At 39.4% G+C, this 18,776-nt stretch overlaps 1 protein-coding gene across 1 annotated transcript in view; it reads right to left on the bottom strand.

Moving 5' to 3' along the window:
- Nsun2 (tRNA (cytosine(34)-C(5))-methyltransferase Nsun2) overlaps nt 1-17,889 on the bottom strand; it is a 157,588-nt gene extending 139,699 nt beyond the window's left edge. The window contains exon 1 of the mRNA XM_067150154.2: nt 17,674-17,889. Within this exon, the coding sequence (XP_067006255.2) occupies nt 17,674-17,736 (63 nt within the window). The 5' untranslated portion in view covers nt 17,737-17,889. The remainder of the gene's footprint in view (nt 1-17,673) is intronic.
- Between the last annotated feature and the right edge of the window lie 887 nt (nt 17,890-18,776).

Here is an 18,776-nt window from a genome sequence, read left to right as displayed (position 1 = left end):
CCACATCTGACCCTGGTGGCGGTGGTTTTGCCTGAATCCACATACTCATGGTTCTCTCTTGATACAGTGGTCTTTGTAAAGCTTGCATGACTTCAGAGATGGAGTGGTCCATACGTATGGTGCTGACAATCTGGCCGCAGTCATATGACCGAGGTCTCGTGTCTTACACAACCTATGGTCAACTGTTACTCATACAGCCTGTACGAGGCCAACTTCCTCGCTGTTACATGCCACGCCCTCTTATTACATATGCTGGCTGAGCACAGAACCATTTCCCCACTACAGCAGCTATATAATTCAATTACTCATTAAGTCAGAGAGAGAGGAGGGGAACAAGAAAGGAACACATGATAGGACACACACAATGGCAGGTCAGCGCGGGAAGAGGGAGCAACAGAAATAGGAGACGAGGACAAACATGGAAACAACAAAGGGCAAGGACAATCTCTACATCTTCATACACTAACGTCTTCAAATAGATCGGCTCTGACCTCATCGACACAGTTCTTCTACATCCATCTCTTCTCAGCAACCGACGAGCTCATTTCTGCTTCCCAGCTTCATCGGGAGGACAGACATCAACACTCATTGAGCGGCCATCTTGTCAAATCCTCAGCCTTGATGTGGGATAAGTGTAGGGTAAGAAGAAAGCCAGATTAAGTACAAGAAAAGGGAAGAAACATAGATAAAGAACAGGTAGTAAAAGAACAGGAATACAGGACAACCACAAAAGGAGAAAAGGATCCCAATGGGATAAATACAAAGGGCACTAGGAAAGTTTTGCAATGTGAGTGAACGCTTTAGACTTTTTCAAAATAATTTCCACCACACTCAATAAACTTCTCCATATGTCAAAACTAGTCACTGAACCAACTCTGCCACTTTTCTTCGGTTATATTTTCACTCTCTTGATCCCATGGTGCCAGAAGCTCCTCGTTGGATGCAAAACACTGCCCTTTCAGCTTCATCTTCACTTCTGGGAAGAGTGTGAAGTCACATGAGGAAAGATCAGGACTGTATGAGGGTGATCAAGCACAGTCAACCTTGATCTGGCAAGAAAATCCATTGTTACATTAGCACGCTGTGCTGGAGCGTTGTTTTGATGCAAGAGCCAAGTGTAGAGCCGTGACCTAGGACGGAGCTGCTTGTGAACCTGGATGACCTGAGGCAGACAAGTCTCACTGTACCACTTCGCAGTAACTGTCCTTTGTGTTTCTAGCACAATCTGAGTCAGGATGTCCTGTTTAGTGAAGAGTACCAATATAAATTTACTCATTCGGAACAAAAATTTCTGATTCTCTATGGGAATCAACGTGTATATCATAGTGAAGAGTACTGCAATCATCCTTTTCTTCACTGAACTTGACGTTCGCACAGTCACAGGAGTACCCTCATCTTCAAACAGCCACACCTTGTCCTGGGATTTTGTTGGGACATCGTAATAATAAAGCCAAGTTTCGTCACCTGTAACGACGCTATTGATGTTACGCGAAGTCCCATTTTCAAACAGTTTTAGCATTTTTCGGCACCATTTTACTCAATGTGCCCTTTGTTCCTCTGAAAGTGAATGGGACACCCAAAGGGAACAAACCTTTCTAACATGGAGATGGTCATGTAGAATTGAATGAATAGCTGGTACAGGGATGTTGAGGGTATCTTCTACCTGCTGATATGTCAACCGTCTCTCTTGCTGCAACATTTTCCTTACAGCTTCAATGTTGTCCTCAGTCACTGATTCAGACGGTCGTCCAGAACGAGGATCGTCTTCAACCCCAAAATTTGCCCTCCGGAACTCTTTGTACCAGCGGACCATATCTAATTTCATCTATTCCTGCTGCTTTATGACAGTGGAGTTTATTTACCACCTTTTCAACTTCCTGAAGCGTAATTTCACCAACATCATTTCCCTCTTCCCCATGAGCTTGGTTGTTCACGACACCACCAGGAAGATTTCCTTCTACGTTGAGAATATTTTCAAAATATTTCCTCCATCTGTCCAGTGATTCCCTGGGATCTATTATGAGTTCACCAGAATTACCCAAAACACTGTTCATTTCCTTTTTCCCTCCCTTCCTAAGATTCTTCATTAATGTCCAGAAAGGATTCCCTGCTGCTTGACCTAGCTTTTCCAGGATATTACCAAAATCTTCCCACAACTTCTTTTTGGATTCAAAAACTATCTGCTTTACTCTGTTTATTTCATCTACATACAATTCTCTATCTGCATCAGACCTTGTTTGGAGCCATTTCTGATATGCCTTCTTTATGTTTACAAGCTGCTTTCACTTCATCATTCCACCACGAAGTTCGCTTTTTCCCATCTTTACACAGCTGTTCCTAGGTATTCCCTTGCTATTTCTACTACATTATGTTCAGCCAGAAGGCGACCTTTTAAAGTCTTTTGTTTTATTCATTTTTGCAATTTTGGAGTCACTTTTCTTCCATGGAGGGTATCTGGCAGATGTTTTAGACGCTTTCTGTGGTGTTTTTGAAGGTCAGAAAAGGCGTTATAGAAGACTTCAGAAGGCGGCCTTTTCCAGCCTTCCGTTTTATTCATTTCTGCAATTTTGGTGTCGCTTTTCTTCCATGGAGGGCATCTGGCAGATGTTTTATGATTGGGAACAAGGTCACGTATCACAGCACAAATCCAGTCATAAAACAGGTCCATTGCTTCTTGGACTTCACCCACTTGCATCAAGTACCAGGGAAGAAGAGAGAGGGTGTGATTAAAAGTTGGCCAACCAAACTTTCGCCACATGGGTACCGGTACACAGTTCCTGCCGAAGGATTGATGACATTCTGGGGGGGGGGGGGGGGGAGGGAGGGACGATACAGAAAGTTTCCTCTACAGATTTTTAGTTTGATTTAAAAGTACTTCGCCCCACAGAAATAGCCGACAGCTGAATGGAGCATCCCTATATGTCGCCCATTCTCTTTCTAAACCCGCTTACTGTCCACTGTTCGGAACTCTCATTAATCATATCCATATACTTCTAATTTCCTCGTCCTGGAGATTTTCTACCCTTATTCGTTTGAAGACTGATTTCACTTTCTTGATCCTAGACCTAGAGTTACTTAGTTCACTACAGATTAGACAGTCTGTATCATCGAAAAATACCTGAAAAACCCATACATTCCTAACAGATTTCCTGAATTCGAAGTTGGTTAAGATATAGTCTATTATAGATCTGGTTTCCCTAGCCTCCCATGTGTAGCAGTGAATAGCCTTAAGCTTGAAGAAGGTATTCGTAATTGCTAAACCCAAACTAGTACAGAAGTCCAGCAAACATTTCCCATTCCTATTAGCTTCCATATCTTCCCCACATTTACCAATCACCCTTTCGTATCCTTCAGTTTTATTCCCACTCTCACATAGAAATCGCCCATTAGCACTATCCTATCCTTGCTGTTGACCTTGACTACGATGTCACTCAATGCTTGATAAAACTTGTCATCTTCATCCTCATCTGCACCCTCACAAGGTGAATACACTGAGACAATTCTTGTCCTAATTCCTCCAACTGCCAAATCTACCCACATCAATGCTCATTCACGTGCCTAACAGAAACTATGTTGCGTGCAATAATATTCCTGATGAAAAGCCCTATCCCACACTCTGCTCTTCCCTTTTCAACACCCGTCAAGTACACTTTATAATCTATCTCTTCCTCCTTATCTCCCTTACCCGAATGTCACTTACTCCTAGCACATCCAGATGCACCCTCTTTGCTGATTCAGCCAGTTCTTCTTTCTTTCTTCCATAAGCCCCATTAATACTGAAAGCTTGCCATCGAATTCCATTTTGTTTTCCAAGTTGTTTCCAAGGAGTCCCTCACCTGTAAAATGGGAGTGGGACTCTGTTACTCCCATAGGTCTGAGGCTTGCTTAAAATGTTCTGAGCTCAGTAAATTCGTGAAGCAGGATGCTATTGGTGAAGCAGGATGCTACCCTACTTACACATAGTCCAAGTGAGGATCTCTCCTCTTAAGGGTTAGGGACACGGTGGATTGTATAGTCCGAACCGCCTGCTGAAAACAAGGAGGGCCATGACTCAGAATATGTCCAAGATGCCTCCCATTCTGTAGCAACTGGTATCCTGACTCTCAGAACCACTTTCTAGGTCACTCAGCCGTTGCCCATGGTGCATGAACTGGGACGTGACTACAGTAACAAACACCATGAACCATACAATTTGCAGTCTAATACTACCACTGACTAAATGTCCGACTCGTTGGCTGAATGGTCAGCGTACTGGCCTTCGGTTCAGAGGGTCCCGGGTTCGATTCCCGGCCGGGTCGGGGATTTTAACCTTCATTGGTTAATTCCAGTGGCCCAGGGGCTGGGTGTTTGTGCTGTCCCCAACATCCCTGCAACTCACACACCACACATAACACTATCCTCCACCACAATGACACGCAGTTACCTACACATGGCAGATGCCACCCACCCTCATCGGAGGGTTTGCCTTACAAGGGCTGCACTCGGCTAGAAATAGCCACACGAAATTAAAAAAAATTACTGACTAAATGATCACCCCAAGTCACTGTATCTGGCACATGCTTTGTATTTTTCCTGTTTATCAGAGACCAGAATCTCTTGCTATTACTTGTGACTTCCAGGCAGGCAAAGTATATGCAGTCCTGTAAATCCCGTTTTAGAAGTGGTTTGTGGTGTTTCCGAAGATCAGAAAAGGTTTCATAGCCGACTTCAGAAGGTGACCTTTTCCAGTCTTTCCTTTTATTCATTTCTGCAATATTGGTGTCACTTTTTCTTCCATGGGGGTCATCTGGCAGATGTTTTACAAGTGAGAACAAGGTCACGGATCACAGCAAGAGTCCAGTCGTAAAATAGGTCCAATGCTTCTTGGACTTCACCCACTTGAACCAAGTGCCAGGGAAGAAGAGAGAGGGTGTGATTAAAAGCTGACCAACCAACCTTTCGCCACATGGGTACATAGTTCCTGCTAAAGGGATGATGACATTCTGGGGGACGGGGAGGGACAATAGAAAAAGTTGCCTCTACAGAGTTGTGGTTCAATTTAAAAATACTTTGCCCCACAGAAATAGCTGACGGCTCAACAGAGCAGAGCAGGTAGTCAAGAAGACTATCCCCAGGTGTTCTCAAGGATGTACTGTTGGAGGTCTAGACCCTTAATACAATGATCGAGATACCACTCGTTGAGGCCATTAGAAGCGACAACTTGCACAGGGGAATTCCAAGCTATAGAGAGGTTAAAGTCACCCGATATGACATTAGGATTCAGATTAATGGCTTCCATTACACAAAAGAGAAACTTTTCAGAATAATTGAGGGTTGATTGTGGTAGTCTGTAAAAACAAGCAAATAGGTACTTGATATGGTGAAATTTCACTTCTACCCAAACGGCTTCACAGTCACTACTTAAATCAGCGCGTAAAGGTTGCATGCCATTTGAAATTAACGGCAGGAGAACCCCCACTAGCCCCCCGAGATCCACGGTCCGTTATGAAAATGGAAAACTCTTTGGAAAGAGGGATTTCCATGTATGAAACAAAGTCAGTTAACCAACTTTCAGAAAAGGTGACAATATCGAAGGATGATAGTTCTTGTAGGTAGAGCTCACACTCAATTTTGTTTCTAAGAAAGCAGATATTCTGATGGTAAACTGAGAACCCACTATCTGCAGCAGGTCCCAGGTTTATCTCCACATCACCAACTAACATATAACGATGATGATGATGTTTACTGTTTAAAGGGGACAAACAGCTAGGTCATGGGCCCCTGATGATACAAGCTGCAACAAAACAAAACTACAGTATAATTAAAACTTCAAAATATATCCAATGACAAATGTTGATGAAAAATGACCAGGGATCCAAAACAATCAGTGGATCCGATTCACAATGCCTTATTTTCTGGAATGATGCTTGTTGTCCAAAGGGGTCCAAAATCCAGGTCACTGGCCCTTCATAATAGTACTAATTACTGCTAAATATGAACCATGTGTTTTTCCTATAGTAGTACTAACCACAGGTAACAAAGAATCATAGTGTTCCTTGCATGATGCTACTAATCACAGGTAATGTCACCCTGGTATGTTGCACGTAACAGCACTATTCATAGGCAACACAGACCCATGGTATTCCTCACATAAGGGTACTACTCACAAGCAACACAGACCCATGAAGTTCCTCACATAAGGGTACTACTCGCAAGCAACGTAGACCCATGGTGTTCCTCGTATAGTGGTACTAATTACGGCCCACTTATACTCATGGTGTTACCCGCATAGAGGTACTCATCACAGGCTAATTACACTCACTGTGTACCACAAGAAATAAATTTCATAATTAATTGGGTAAATCCACCTTTACAATACTCTAAAAAAAATTAAATATTATTTTAAAAAGGGACGTTTTGTTTCTTCTGTTTGTGCTTCAGGGTGAAAAGAATCCTGTCTTACGGGAATACTTGTGCATGTGGGTTTTCTGTAGATGTTATAGGTAAGTTTCTCGTTAGTCCTAATGACAGTTAAATCTAGGAAATTCAGTGATTTTATAGGTCTTCCTACTGCAGCTAAACATAGCCAGAGGGCAAAACATTCCTGATCAAATTATAAATAAAATAAAATTGTATTGACTTCTATTTTATTATATTGTGAAATGTCAGTACGGAACCACGATGAAATTTATTACATGTCTTCCACAGATGAGTACGTTGACATGCTCCTTACCTATTGCGAAGCTTGAGAGAATTCACTGCAGGCACTACGTTTGTATCAGGAAAGGTAGGTGACGTCCAACTGCAAAAACTTTCTGCAGTGTTGAAAGAAGTTTACAAACAACAAGGATACTTCAAGCAATACCACCTGTCTGAGAAAAGACTAACATCTGGTGAGAATAAGACTGTTCTGGATGCAATTTGCAATAACACACAAATACACAGGTGATTGCACAACAGCTGAACATCAGCCAGGCATCCATACTACAAATTTTGCATGCGCATATTACTCCTACCATCTACAACTAAACAAGGATCTCCATGGGCAAGATTTCAAATCTCGAATGAATTTCGGTCATTGCCTGTTAGAAAATCTGGAAAATAATGCAGCATTCTTGTTGAAAATCCTGTTCTTGGATGTATCACAATTTCACTACTGTATAATGACCCTGTCAACCAGTGGTGAGGCATCTCTTAAGGCTCTAAGGTTGAGCCTACCCTTAAATCCCCAAATTAGTTTTCTTCCACTCTTACTAGTGTACTTCTATTGATATTTCAAATACTATATATTTGAACTCAGCCCGCTTCGTGCACAAGCAGTAGCAACTACTTGACAGGCAGGGTGAAGAGGGGTTGTATCTCATCAACATGCGCGTTTAGGCTTGCCCAAGAAGCTGCTGGTCATCGTAGTGGGAGAAACCCGTAACGCTGATTGTCCACTGAGCCGGTTTTTAGTAAGTGCTATAATCTAGGAGTGTTTGGAAGAACTAAAACAGTATAGTATAATGAACCATTATACTATACTAAACGATGTTTAATACAAGATAGCATTGTTTTATGACATGTAAAATTATGGAACATGTGACAAAAATCTGAACACGACTCGGACACCTGCAAAAAATGAATTTATTGAAGATGTCTCATGGTATGTTGCTCTGAAATACATAATTTCATTTGTAGAATGAGAATTTTTTACTTGTGCTCTTTTGACATGCTGGCAAATTTTAGCATATGTGTTGCTTATAATAGGATTGACTACAGTATGAAAGTTATGAAAGTGTGTACTGTCAGGGTGGAATTATAAATTATAAGTGCAGTGAAGTGTGTTTTCATTTGGGTCTTACTCTGTGTGTGTGTGTGTGTGGGGGGGGGGGTGTTACAGCAGTGTTGTTTAAGGCAAGCAGCAAGTTCTCCAAAACAAATTTCTCAACTTTCTTTGGAGGAAAAACTCCAAGTAAAAGAACGAAAGCCCATGACAAGCTTATCCATTCAGAAAACTAATGGGAAATTTGTAAGGCTTTTCAGAGACAATGGTACGAATCGAAACCATGGTTGAGTTGCAGTGCCACCCAAAATAGACTAATTTGTTTTTATTATGTGCTCTTTGATAAAGACAATTTAGAATGAAGCAGAAGAGGGGCTGGTGAAGAAAGTCATAAATTTTTTTCAAAGGCAAAATAACATTAATATTCTATTGTGCACATCACAGCAGCAGTTAAATATAATCAACTAGGTACAGCTAGAATTAACTATGCTCTTTCTGAGGTGATGCGCTTGGCAGCTTTGAAACACAATGGAAAAGTCAAGCAAAATAAGAATATAATCAAAAGGCCGATCTGAACTCCAATTTGAACTCTTTGTTCCCTGGTGCAGCAAGAGTTAGCTCTCCGAGCTCACAAAGGCAGTTATTTAAAATTATTGGATTTCTTGGCAGAGAACTGTGTAAGACAGATCATTTATTAGCTGATGGGGTATATAAAGGCACTTCTTCTGACACACAACACAAACTACTCGAATGCATTACAGAAGTAGTATAAGAATAGATTTTTTTTTCTATTTGCTTTACGTCGCACCGACACAGATATGTCTTACGGCGACGATGGGATAGGAAAGGCCTAGGAATTGGAAGGAAGCGGCCGTGGTCTTAATTAAGGTACAGCCCCGGCATTTGCCTGGTGTGAAAATGGGAAACCACGGAAAACCATCTTCAGGGCCGCCGACAGTGGGGCTCGAACCCACTATCTCCCGATTACTGGATACTGGCCGCACTTAAGCGACTGCAGAAGAATAGATTTTTAGTGAACTTGAAAACAGTCCGTTTATTTCCATACAGGTAGATGAAACCACAGATGTCTCAAACCACAATTCAAATGAGCGTTATTTTCCGTTATACCAATAACGAATCGGGAGAAAATTAAGAGAGATTTGTCGGATTTTATGATGTTTCAAAAGACCGAAGCGCTGAAGGTATAGCCACTATTTTGCTTGACGTCCTCAAAACATGCAAGATCTCGAAAGAGAAATTACAAGCTTACGATAGCTGCAGTGCAATGGCAGGTAAAAATGCTGATGTTCACCGAATTTTAAAACAAGAATATCCTCATACCCTCTTCATCTATTGTTCATCATCATCATCATCATCATCTGCAGTTTCCAGCTGTTGGCCGGGTCTGCTTTCATCTATTATTATGCGCATCAATTAAATTTGGTTCTGCTCTATGCTTGTAAAACAATTAGGCACGTTAAGATTTTTGTAACAAACCTCGCAGAATTTCATATTTTCTTCAGCTGTTCTAGTAAAAGAAGTGGTCTTCTTAGAGCAGGGGGTTCCGAATTGCCAAGCGCATGTAAAACAAGGTGAAACTTTCATTCATGCGCTGTTGCAACAATTATCCTTCACTATGTGGAATTAAAAGCTGCTTTTCATGATATTATAGAGAGTGATGAGTGGGATAATAATTCCTTACATAAAGCAATCTGACTCTGCAATATATTAAATGACCTGGCATTTATTTTTCTGCTGCAGCTTTACATTTTGATTCTTTGCACACGAGTGTACTGTTTGACATGCAAAGCAAAACCATAGATATAAGATGCTGCACATTCAAAATTAAAAACTGTAGCAGGGCTCTTGAAAAATTAAGATGCCTTAAAGAAGTATTTCTTGCCTTCTCAGAGAGAGCTCTCTCTCTCCTAAATTCTGCAGGTGAAACTAAAATTCCTCTAAATGAAGCCAGAACACAGAAATTAACAAGGCTTGTGTTCAAAATAGTTGACACTGTAGTAGTAAACATGGGAACCAGATTCCGGGACTTTCAGAAGCTAGATTTTACGGAACTGGTTGAATAAGGACAAATTTTTGTATTACAGTAAGCCAAATAATTTCCCAATATGTATTCTCAAAAATTGTCTTCAAGTGTATCCATTCTTCAATCATGAAAAACTGACAGGAGAACTTTTATTCGTTTATAGTAGTGAGGATAAACATCTATCGCCTACGGACCTAATCAAATACATTGTTCATATTGGATTAAAAACTTTGCTCCCCGAATGCATAAAACTACTTTCCTTGGTACTTTCAATTCCAGCAACCACTATTTCATGCAAAAGAAGCATGAGTACATAGAAACATGTTAAAACGTACCTCCACAACACAATGACTAATGAGTAATGATAGACTATATTTCTATAAGATGACATTTCAAAAGCTTCTATTGTCTTTCCTTCTGTAGCAGTTACTTTCCACGTTTCACTTCCATAAAATGTCACATTCCTCACTAAAGTCTTCAGAAACATCTTTCTAATACGTGTATCTATGTTTGAAATGAAAAATTTCCTTTTTCTTAAGGAGCACCTTCTTTGTTTGGGTTTGTTAACCTTTGATATCCTCTTTATTTCCGTTGAAGTAATGACATTCATCTGCTTCCTTGAACACTTCATTCCCTAACCTGATATTTCCTGTAACACTTGACTTCGAATTCATCCCCATAACTTTTTTTGCTAGTGGCTTTATGTCGCACTGACACAGATAGATCTTATGGCGACGATGGGATAGGAAAGGCCTAGGAGTCGGAAGGAAGTGGCCATGGCCTTAATTAAGGTACAGCCCCAGCATTTGCTTGGTGTGAAAATGGGAAACGACGGAAAACCATCTTCAGGGCTGCCGACAGTGCGATTCGAACCCACTATCTCTCGGATGCAAGCTCACAGCCGCGCGCCTATAACCACACGGCCAACTCACCCAGTCCCCATAACTTTTTGTTTTATATTTATTTTCATATTATATTCCTCCCCCAGGATTTTGTTCATACCATATAGCAGTTTCATCAGATCATCTGTACACTCAAGATAAAATAATATTAGTGAATCTGGAGTTTTGATTTCCTCTCCTTGAACAGTGACACCTTTTTCAAATGTCTCTTTGATTTTCTTCACTGCCTGTTAAGGATCCCATACACATGCAGACTTCTGGGAGGTTTGCCTGTATGGATTTATCTCCACAAGGCAAGTCGGAAGAACCTGGCTGCCCAAGCACACACACACTCAAAATGATTTGCCGAGAAGCTGGATACACACTCACCTTTTATGTTTGTAACAAACATTGTATATTTGTTACATTTGACTTTTAAGGACTCATAAGGAAACATATGGCAAGCTCCTTTGGAGGATAAAACCAAATATCAAGAAGGAAAATGGTAATGACAAACCCCAGGATCATCTTCCTATTACACTGTAACGTTTCTCACTACCGGTTGAAATTACGAGGATCTGAAATTCTCTGTCACCAAGCTTTCAGTTTTTAGTTTAATTTCCCAAAGGTACATGGACAACATGAACCATGCAATGAACTGCAGAAGAAATTCATGAGAATAATTCCTCAAACCAATAGAACAAGTCACTTCCACAACCAAAATTTGGTCTGAATAGGTGAAAATAAGCAATCAAATTCAATCCCTAGACCAATGACAGCATGCAAGCAAACGGTCTACAAAATGCCTGAATACGACTGCTTGCAGTTTCATATTCATATGCTCTCTCTTCATTTTCTGCCACCGTTTTCAGAGAGGGCTATCATCGCAAAATCTCCGTCTGAACTCAAGCAACGCCAGAAAGTTGGAGATTTACCTGCCGACTTGTTGTCGGCAGACTTAATGGCCATACACACAAACACTTGTCTGAAGAGACTGATTTGCGCATGCTTATCAGCAACTCAGCAACTATACCATTAGGTATACAAACAATAAAGAGGACAAACAATAAAGAGGTCCTATAATCCTGTCTCACTCCTTTCTGGATGGTTGCTTCTTGTTCATTCCTTTGATTCTTATCACTGCTGTTTGATTTTTGTACAGACTATACATAATCTTTTTCTTGGTAATATGATTCCCATCACCTTCAGAATGTCAAATAGCTTGAACCAATCAATGTTATCAGTTAACACAGGTCTTTTCCAAATATACAAATGCCATATAGAGGGACTTGCCCTTCTCAATTCGATCCTACAATCAGGTTTATAGTCAACATTGCTTTGCATATCTCTACGTTTATAGTGTTATTGGTTTTACATTTCAGTAACTACTTTTACGTCTTTTTAAGATGTCAAAGTACCGAAATTTTGTCCCACAGTTCTTCTTGTATATGCCAGTAAATCTACCGACACAAGGCTGACATATTCAAGTGTCTTCAAAGACCACCAGACCAAACTGCATTCTACCATCTGAGATACTCAAAATCTTCACCCAGCTTGCCTTTACTTTGTCTATCCATTCTTCTGTAGGCTAAATAACTTGTGTTAAAATTTTCATGCATGAGAATAAACTAATGGTGCAGTAGTTTTTACACCTGTCAACACGTGCTTTCTTAGGTATAAGGATAACAACAATCTTTTCGAAATGGTTGGCATTTCTCCTGTCTCATACTCTTATACACTATAGTCCAATATAGAAAGTTTTGGTGGAAGTAAATACAATAAGCTGTTCGCTTGTTTCCTATTGGCTGTTAGCTGACATAGAGTTGTCAGAGTGTGCTGTCAGTATTCATGGCCACTACAAAACTTCAACGATACTATTTGTTAAAATAAATAAAAAGTTAGATATAGAATTACTGCAGAAGGAAATCCAACAAATTTTTATTGAGTACCCTTAAACATTTTTATTTTATCACAGAATGGATCACAATGCACGGAAGGTTTGGAACTCTGTTCCTCAGCACAATGTTCAAACATTGCTGCTTTCAGAGTACTGCAACTTGACAAGGGTTCATCACCTACCTTTACACTGAGAAACGTAATTCCTTTATTAAATGATTAGTTCAATACAGTACAAAGAGAGTTTGACAACCCTCACTGAACAAAAATTACTACAAAGGACAACACAAGTCGAAACAATATATTGCAAGTTACCATGAGGTGAAAGCGAGTCTGTAAATTGTGTTTGAGATTAAACTTTTCTGCATAAACAGGTAGTGACAGGTGTCACTCCAAAGATATGATCGGATATTCAGGCTGCCACCCCACTGATGTGGCAAGTGCCCCTTTACATTCAAAATTGTTAGGTATGGGGAACCACCTAATTCAATACAAGAAATAGTGATAATTACAAAGTCATCACACATTAATTTTTATTTGGGACCGGTTTCGGCAATAGGGTTTGCCATCATAAGAACAATATGAGTCGTAGCTACTTACAATGTGAAGAAAGCTCATTCCACTTTTGTAATTTTAACTGTACAAACATTTTGGTGTACACCTTTCTATATTCAGTTTTAATGATAAAAACCCTTGTACATATGTAAAGTAATTCAGTTTAAGCATGTACATTTAAAAAAAATATTGTTAATAATTTCAAGAAATGTAATGTACTCTATGTCCAATGACTTTGTCTTAATTCCTAGGCTGATGATGCCGAAACTGGTCCCAAATGAAAATGAATATGTGATGACTTTGTAATTATCATTATTTCTTGTATTGAATAGATGGATCCCCCATACCTAACAATTTTGAATGTAAGTTAAATCTTGATTCAATACGGAACCTAAAAATGAAATTTTTGACACTAGATAAGTGCCCCTTCTCATTCAATCATGACTGTATGCTAAAGATTATTTATCCACAAGTGTATTAATGGAATATACTAGCGAAATCAACTTGTACCAGTTATGCAGACATATATCATTGCATGTGTAGTCTGCTTCGAGTGAAACAATAGGTACATTTAAATTCTGAGTTCTGGACCAGTGTATGAAAGCAATTACCCTCAAATTAACTGATTAGATTTGTTGTAATGTAGCACCTATCTGAGGATGTTGTTTTAAGATGAAAAATGTCATTCTATGTTTAATACAGTAGTATGTATTTTTTTCAGGTATATTAGAGTCTTCTATATTATATTTGACAGACTGAAAAGCTTTTAAGTTATGTTTAATGTGAAAAACTCGTTGAAAATCCTGTATCCTAGAAAGAAGTGACATCCTGCTAATTTCATAAACCTGATATGATCCCTCCAACTCGAAGAAACTTGATGTAATGCTTCAAACAATAGTTTCACTTAATGTTGTCTTTTCTACACAAAAACAATGCTCGATGCTTCACAATACCAACTAGAACATAATATGGCTGATGATTATTGCTTTAAGGACACCAAACACATCTAAGTTTCGAGGAAAATAAATGCAGCATCAGTGGGACAAAACGAAAATCATGCAATAATGAAAATACAATCCACAGATGACCTAGACAGAGCAGCAACAAAATTCGATCAGAAGAAAGAGGTGTTAATGGCCATAGGTAACTCCAAAGACAAGGCTTGTAGGTCTGACCTTATGTATAATGAACATCTTAAACGGGCTACTCCCATGCTAAAAGAACGAATAGTCCAACTCCTCGATGAGTGCCACAGGCAATGTACCATCCCAGAGAAATGGAGAAGGACAAAGGTAAAAATTCTATACAAAGGGAAAGAAGATTCTAATAATCCAAACGTGTATAAAAGAGTTGCACTCAAATGTAACTCTTTCTAAAATCCTGATTAAACTGGTTTGTAAATGAAATGGCGTATGGCTTTTAGTGCCGGGAGATCCCAGGTCTTTTGATATGACTCCCGTAGGCGACCTGCGCGTCGTGATGAGGATGAAATGATGATAAAAAGACAACACATACACCCAGTCCCCCTGCCAGGGAAATTAACCAATGATGGTTAAAATTCCCGATCCTGCCGGGAATCGAACCCAGGACCCCTGTGACCAAAGGCCAGCACGCTAACCATTTAGCCCTGGAGCTGGACAACTAGTTTGTAAACAGTTAATAAACGCAATCGAAGAGGAACTACCAGAAGAGCAATCTGGATTCAGAAGAAGCAGATATAAAATACAAGCCATTCAATATCTTCAAAGTGAGATAGAAGCCCTGAGATCACCTAATGGGAAATTGCATACTACAGTGTGTCCCACTCCCAGCGGGAGGCGGCAGTCGACATGCACATGCATGCTCCGAGGGGTGTATTCATTACCTCATGCTGACTCACTGCATAGCGACGAGACGGTCATTTACTCGAGTTTGTGTGTCATGCCGTGAAGTGATACATTTCTTGCAAGAGCACATGTGGCTGAAATATAGTAGAATTAATTAGATTAATTACATTATTCCACTGTTGAAATGCCAAAGAAATTCACGCTTGAACAAAGAGTTTTTGTGTATGACACACATGTAACAACCAAGTCATGTAGAGAAGTGTGTAGGCAATTTCAGGAGAGATTTCCCGGGGTTCCAGTTCCAGGTCAAGAAACGGTTAAATGTCTCGTGAATAAATTAAGAACAATGGGATCACATTATGCTGTAATTCCTAAACCGAAACGAAGGGTTCTATCGGAAGAAAAATAGACGACATTAACACATCATTCATACGATCTAAAAAATGAAGTTTACAGAAATAATCCTCACACCATAGTTGAACTTAAAAACAATATAACAACAGTAATTAGGATAATTATGCAACACGAACACATGTGTATGAATAGTATTTTCATTAGAAGATGCCAGGAATGTCTCAAGGTTTAAGGACACCAATTTCAACACCGCATATAAAAAAGGTTAGTAGTCATGATAAAGGCTACTGGATGCATGATAAAGGATAGTGAATGCACAAATAACCAATAAATGTAATAATATCTGTAACAGAATACGCGGGAGGTTATGAATATACCGCTCGGAACATGCATGTTGTCTCCCGGCTCCGCTGGGAGTGGGACAGACTGTATATAGGCATTCGATACTGTCAAAAAACACATGCTAGTAAGGAAAATAGAGCAACTTTTATAGGCAAAGAAAATCACCTGGTTAGACTCGTCATTAACATTCTCGCCTCCAACAATGAGGAAATCGGTGACAACGCCAGGTCCAGTCCTATGGACAAAACCAATGGAGTACTTCAGTGTGATCCACTCAGTTCTATTTAATATCATAACAGTGGACACTGTAAAGACAATAGCTACGGACGACAAACTGATAATATATCCAGCCGACATGGTTTTGGCCTCAACCAAAGAGGAAGATCTTCAGCTAGCATTTGACAAACTAGTAACTGGGCAGATAATGAGTTACGCCTAAATGAAGAGAAAATAGTAACAATGACATTCAGAAGAGCAGAGGAACATGGAATCATACATTGCAGATATAGACCTCTTACATCAGTGACAAACTTCAAGTAGCCTAACTTATCTGGGCATAACTCTACAAATATATCAGGTAACGTCTTCACTATATAGGGCCTATAAGAGACAGTGAACGCCATGTGCGATATACGAAAAATATCCAGTTTATCTTTAGAGTCAACCGTAAAATTTTTTCATCTGAATATTGTTCCAGTCATTACAGTTTGGAAAGCACGTGACCTCATCTCAAAGTCCAGCACTTTGTTGAACTGAAGAGAACTAAATCTACTTTCCTCAGGAGGGTCTTACACCTCTCAAAATACACACTGTCCAGTCTAATATATCTGCTAGCAAGAGAGCCCTACTTTATGGAAGAATTGAGGTTGAAGCAACTTCTGCAGTTTACACCTGCTTTCCAACAGCTAATCCCTGATCTGGAAAAGAAGAGGGAAGAAATACGGAATGATTTCTACGCTACAGATGCGATTGGACTAGGCCATTGTACGAACTATGTCACATAGACACTAAATTTTCGGTGCACTGTTTTCATCATAAAGTATGCCAGAACAAGAATCAGCCAGACATGCAGTACATTTGTAAGCTCTGTGACAGGAAATGTGACGGGCACCATACAATGTGGTGCAAAATGTAAAATAAACTCACTAATTCAATTCTGTAATAACGAGTGATTTATTTCTAGAAACTTTTGTATAACCCTAATGGCCACTGACGAAAATAAATGTCTCAATTTAACGGGGTTAACTTGGAGGGTACCAACCTCCTTCCAAACACGGCGTAATGTGAAAAACTGGTTGAAATCCTGGATACTAGGATGAACTGGGACTCTTAATTTCACAAATCTGACATGATCCATCCAATGTAAGGCTTGATACAAGGTGTCTAATAATTAGTTTCTCTCAAAGTGTTTTTTAAAAATTATTTTGAGAATGACATCACTACATACCTAGTAGACCAAAACATGTCAGTTTCATAATTAACTTATTGTATTAAGGGTCTTAACATTGAAGAAACCTACTACCCCAAACATAGCTGTTTTGAAACCGAGACGTTTAAGGAAGAGAGAGGATTCAAATTTAATCTCTGAAGCCTCCATTCTGTTCTAGTCGCCACATTTATAATCCCGGAGCTCACGCACAAATAAACAAGAACCTTACCTACAACGTATGAAATATAAACAAGGCATACTAATAACCTAATGTACTTCCTCGTGACATACAAGTCCATAAGTATGGTTGACTACTATTAAACATCAATATCAGACATCCGACTACCTTCATTCTATATACTGAACATTTACTCATAGTAAAAATAGGTAAATATGCACCCTTTATTTGACAGATCGTACCATGACACAACCTAACCTCTAGGCATATCTTCCCAACTTTCCAAAGTACCGGTAATAATTACAGTCCCGCTCTTCAAATTACATCTATTTGAAAAAATTCAATGATTCTCATTTTTTATAAATAATACCATATAAACGATATAATTTAACGCAGCCGGTGCAAAGTAATATAATCACCTAACCTCCTTCTCTCTCCTCCTTTGAGCGAAGTTTTTATGTTTGCTATGCCTGCTTCTTCTCCCCATTTTATACACAGTTCAGAAGCTGACAGACGTCTGGGAATATAGTCAAATTATAACTTGTACAATATCTGATGTTTTTAAAATATTTTAAACACATCCATGAGGACAACACCAAAATCGAACTTTCGTATCTGTTTTCAAAGAGAAAACAATAACTAAAAATTAATTCTGAGAAAGCATATCTTGAATTTCATAGGATTGTACATTTGCGTTACAGTCTATGGGCTCTGATAGATACTATAATTCCTATAAACGAATATTTGCCCCAATTTGTCCTCTTGAATTCCAACTTTATCTTCATATTGTGATCTTTCCTACTTTTAAAGACACCGCTCAAACTTATTCGTCTAATGATGTCATTCCACGCCATCTCTCCACTGACAGCTTGGAACATACCACTTAGTCGAGAAGATCGTCTCCTTTCTCTTAAGTCTTCGCAGCCCAAACTTTGCAACATTTTTGTAACGCTACTCTTTTGTCGGAAATCACCCAGAACAAATCGACCTGCTTTTCTTTGCATTTCTTCCAGTCCTTGAATCAAGTAATCCTGGCGAGGGTCCCATACACTGGAACCATAGACTACTCTAGTTGGGGTCTTACCAGCGACTTATATGCCCTGTCCTTAACATTCTTTCTACAACCCCTAAACACCCTCATAACAATGTGCAGAGATGTGTACCCTTTATTCACAATCATATATATGTGATCACCCCAATGAAGATCTTTCCCTATATTAAGACCTAGGTATTTACAGTGATCCCCAAAGGGAAGTTTCACCCCATTAACGCAGTAATTAAAACTGAGAGGACTTTCCCTATTTGTGAAACTCACAACCCAACTTTTAACCACGTTTATTATCATTGCGTACTGTCCATCTCACAACATTATCGAGGTCATTTTGCAGTTGTTCACAATCTTGTACGGTAACTTACCGGTATTAATTACTCTGTAGAGAATAACATCAACTGCAAAAAGCCTTATCTCTAATTCCACTTCTTTACACACATCATTGATGTATATAAGAAAACATAAAGGTCCAATAA

The sequence above is a fragment of the Anabrus simplex genome, chromosome 6 (genome assembly GCF_040414725.1).
Source record: "Anabrus simplex isolate iqAnaSimp1 chromosome 6, ASM4041472v1, whole genome shotgun sequence".
Classification (NCBI taxonomy): domain Eukaryota; kingdom Metazoa; phylum Arthropoda; class Insecta; order Orthoptera; family Tettigoniidae; genus Anabrus; species Anabrus simplex.
Note: the sequence above shows the minus strand (reverse complement) of the source record. Positions and strands in the feature narration are given on the sequence as shown.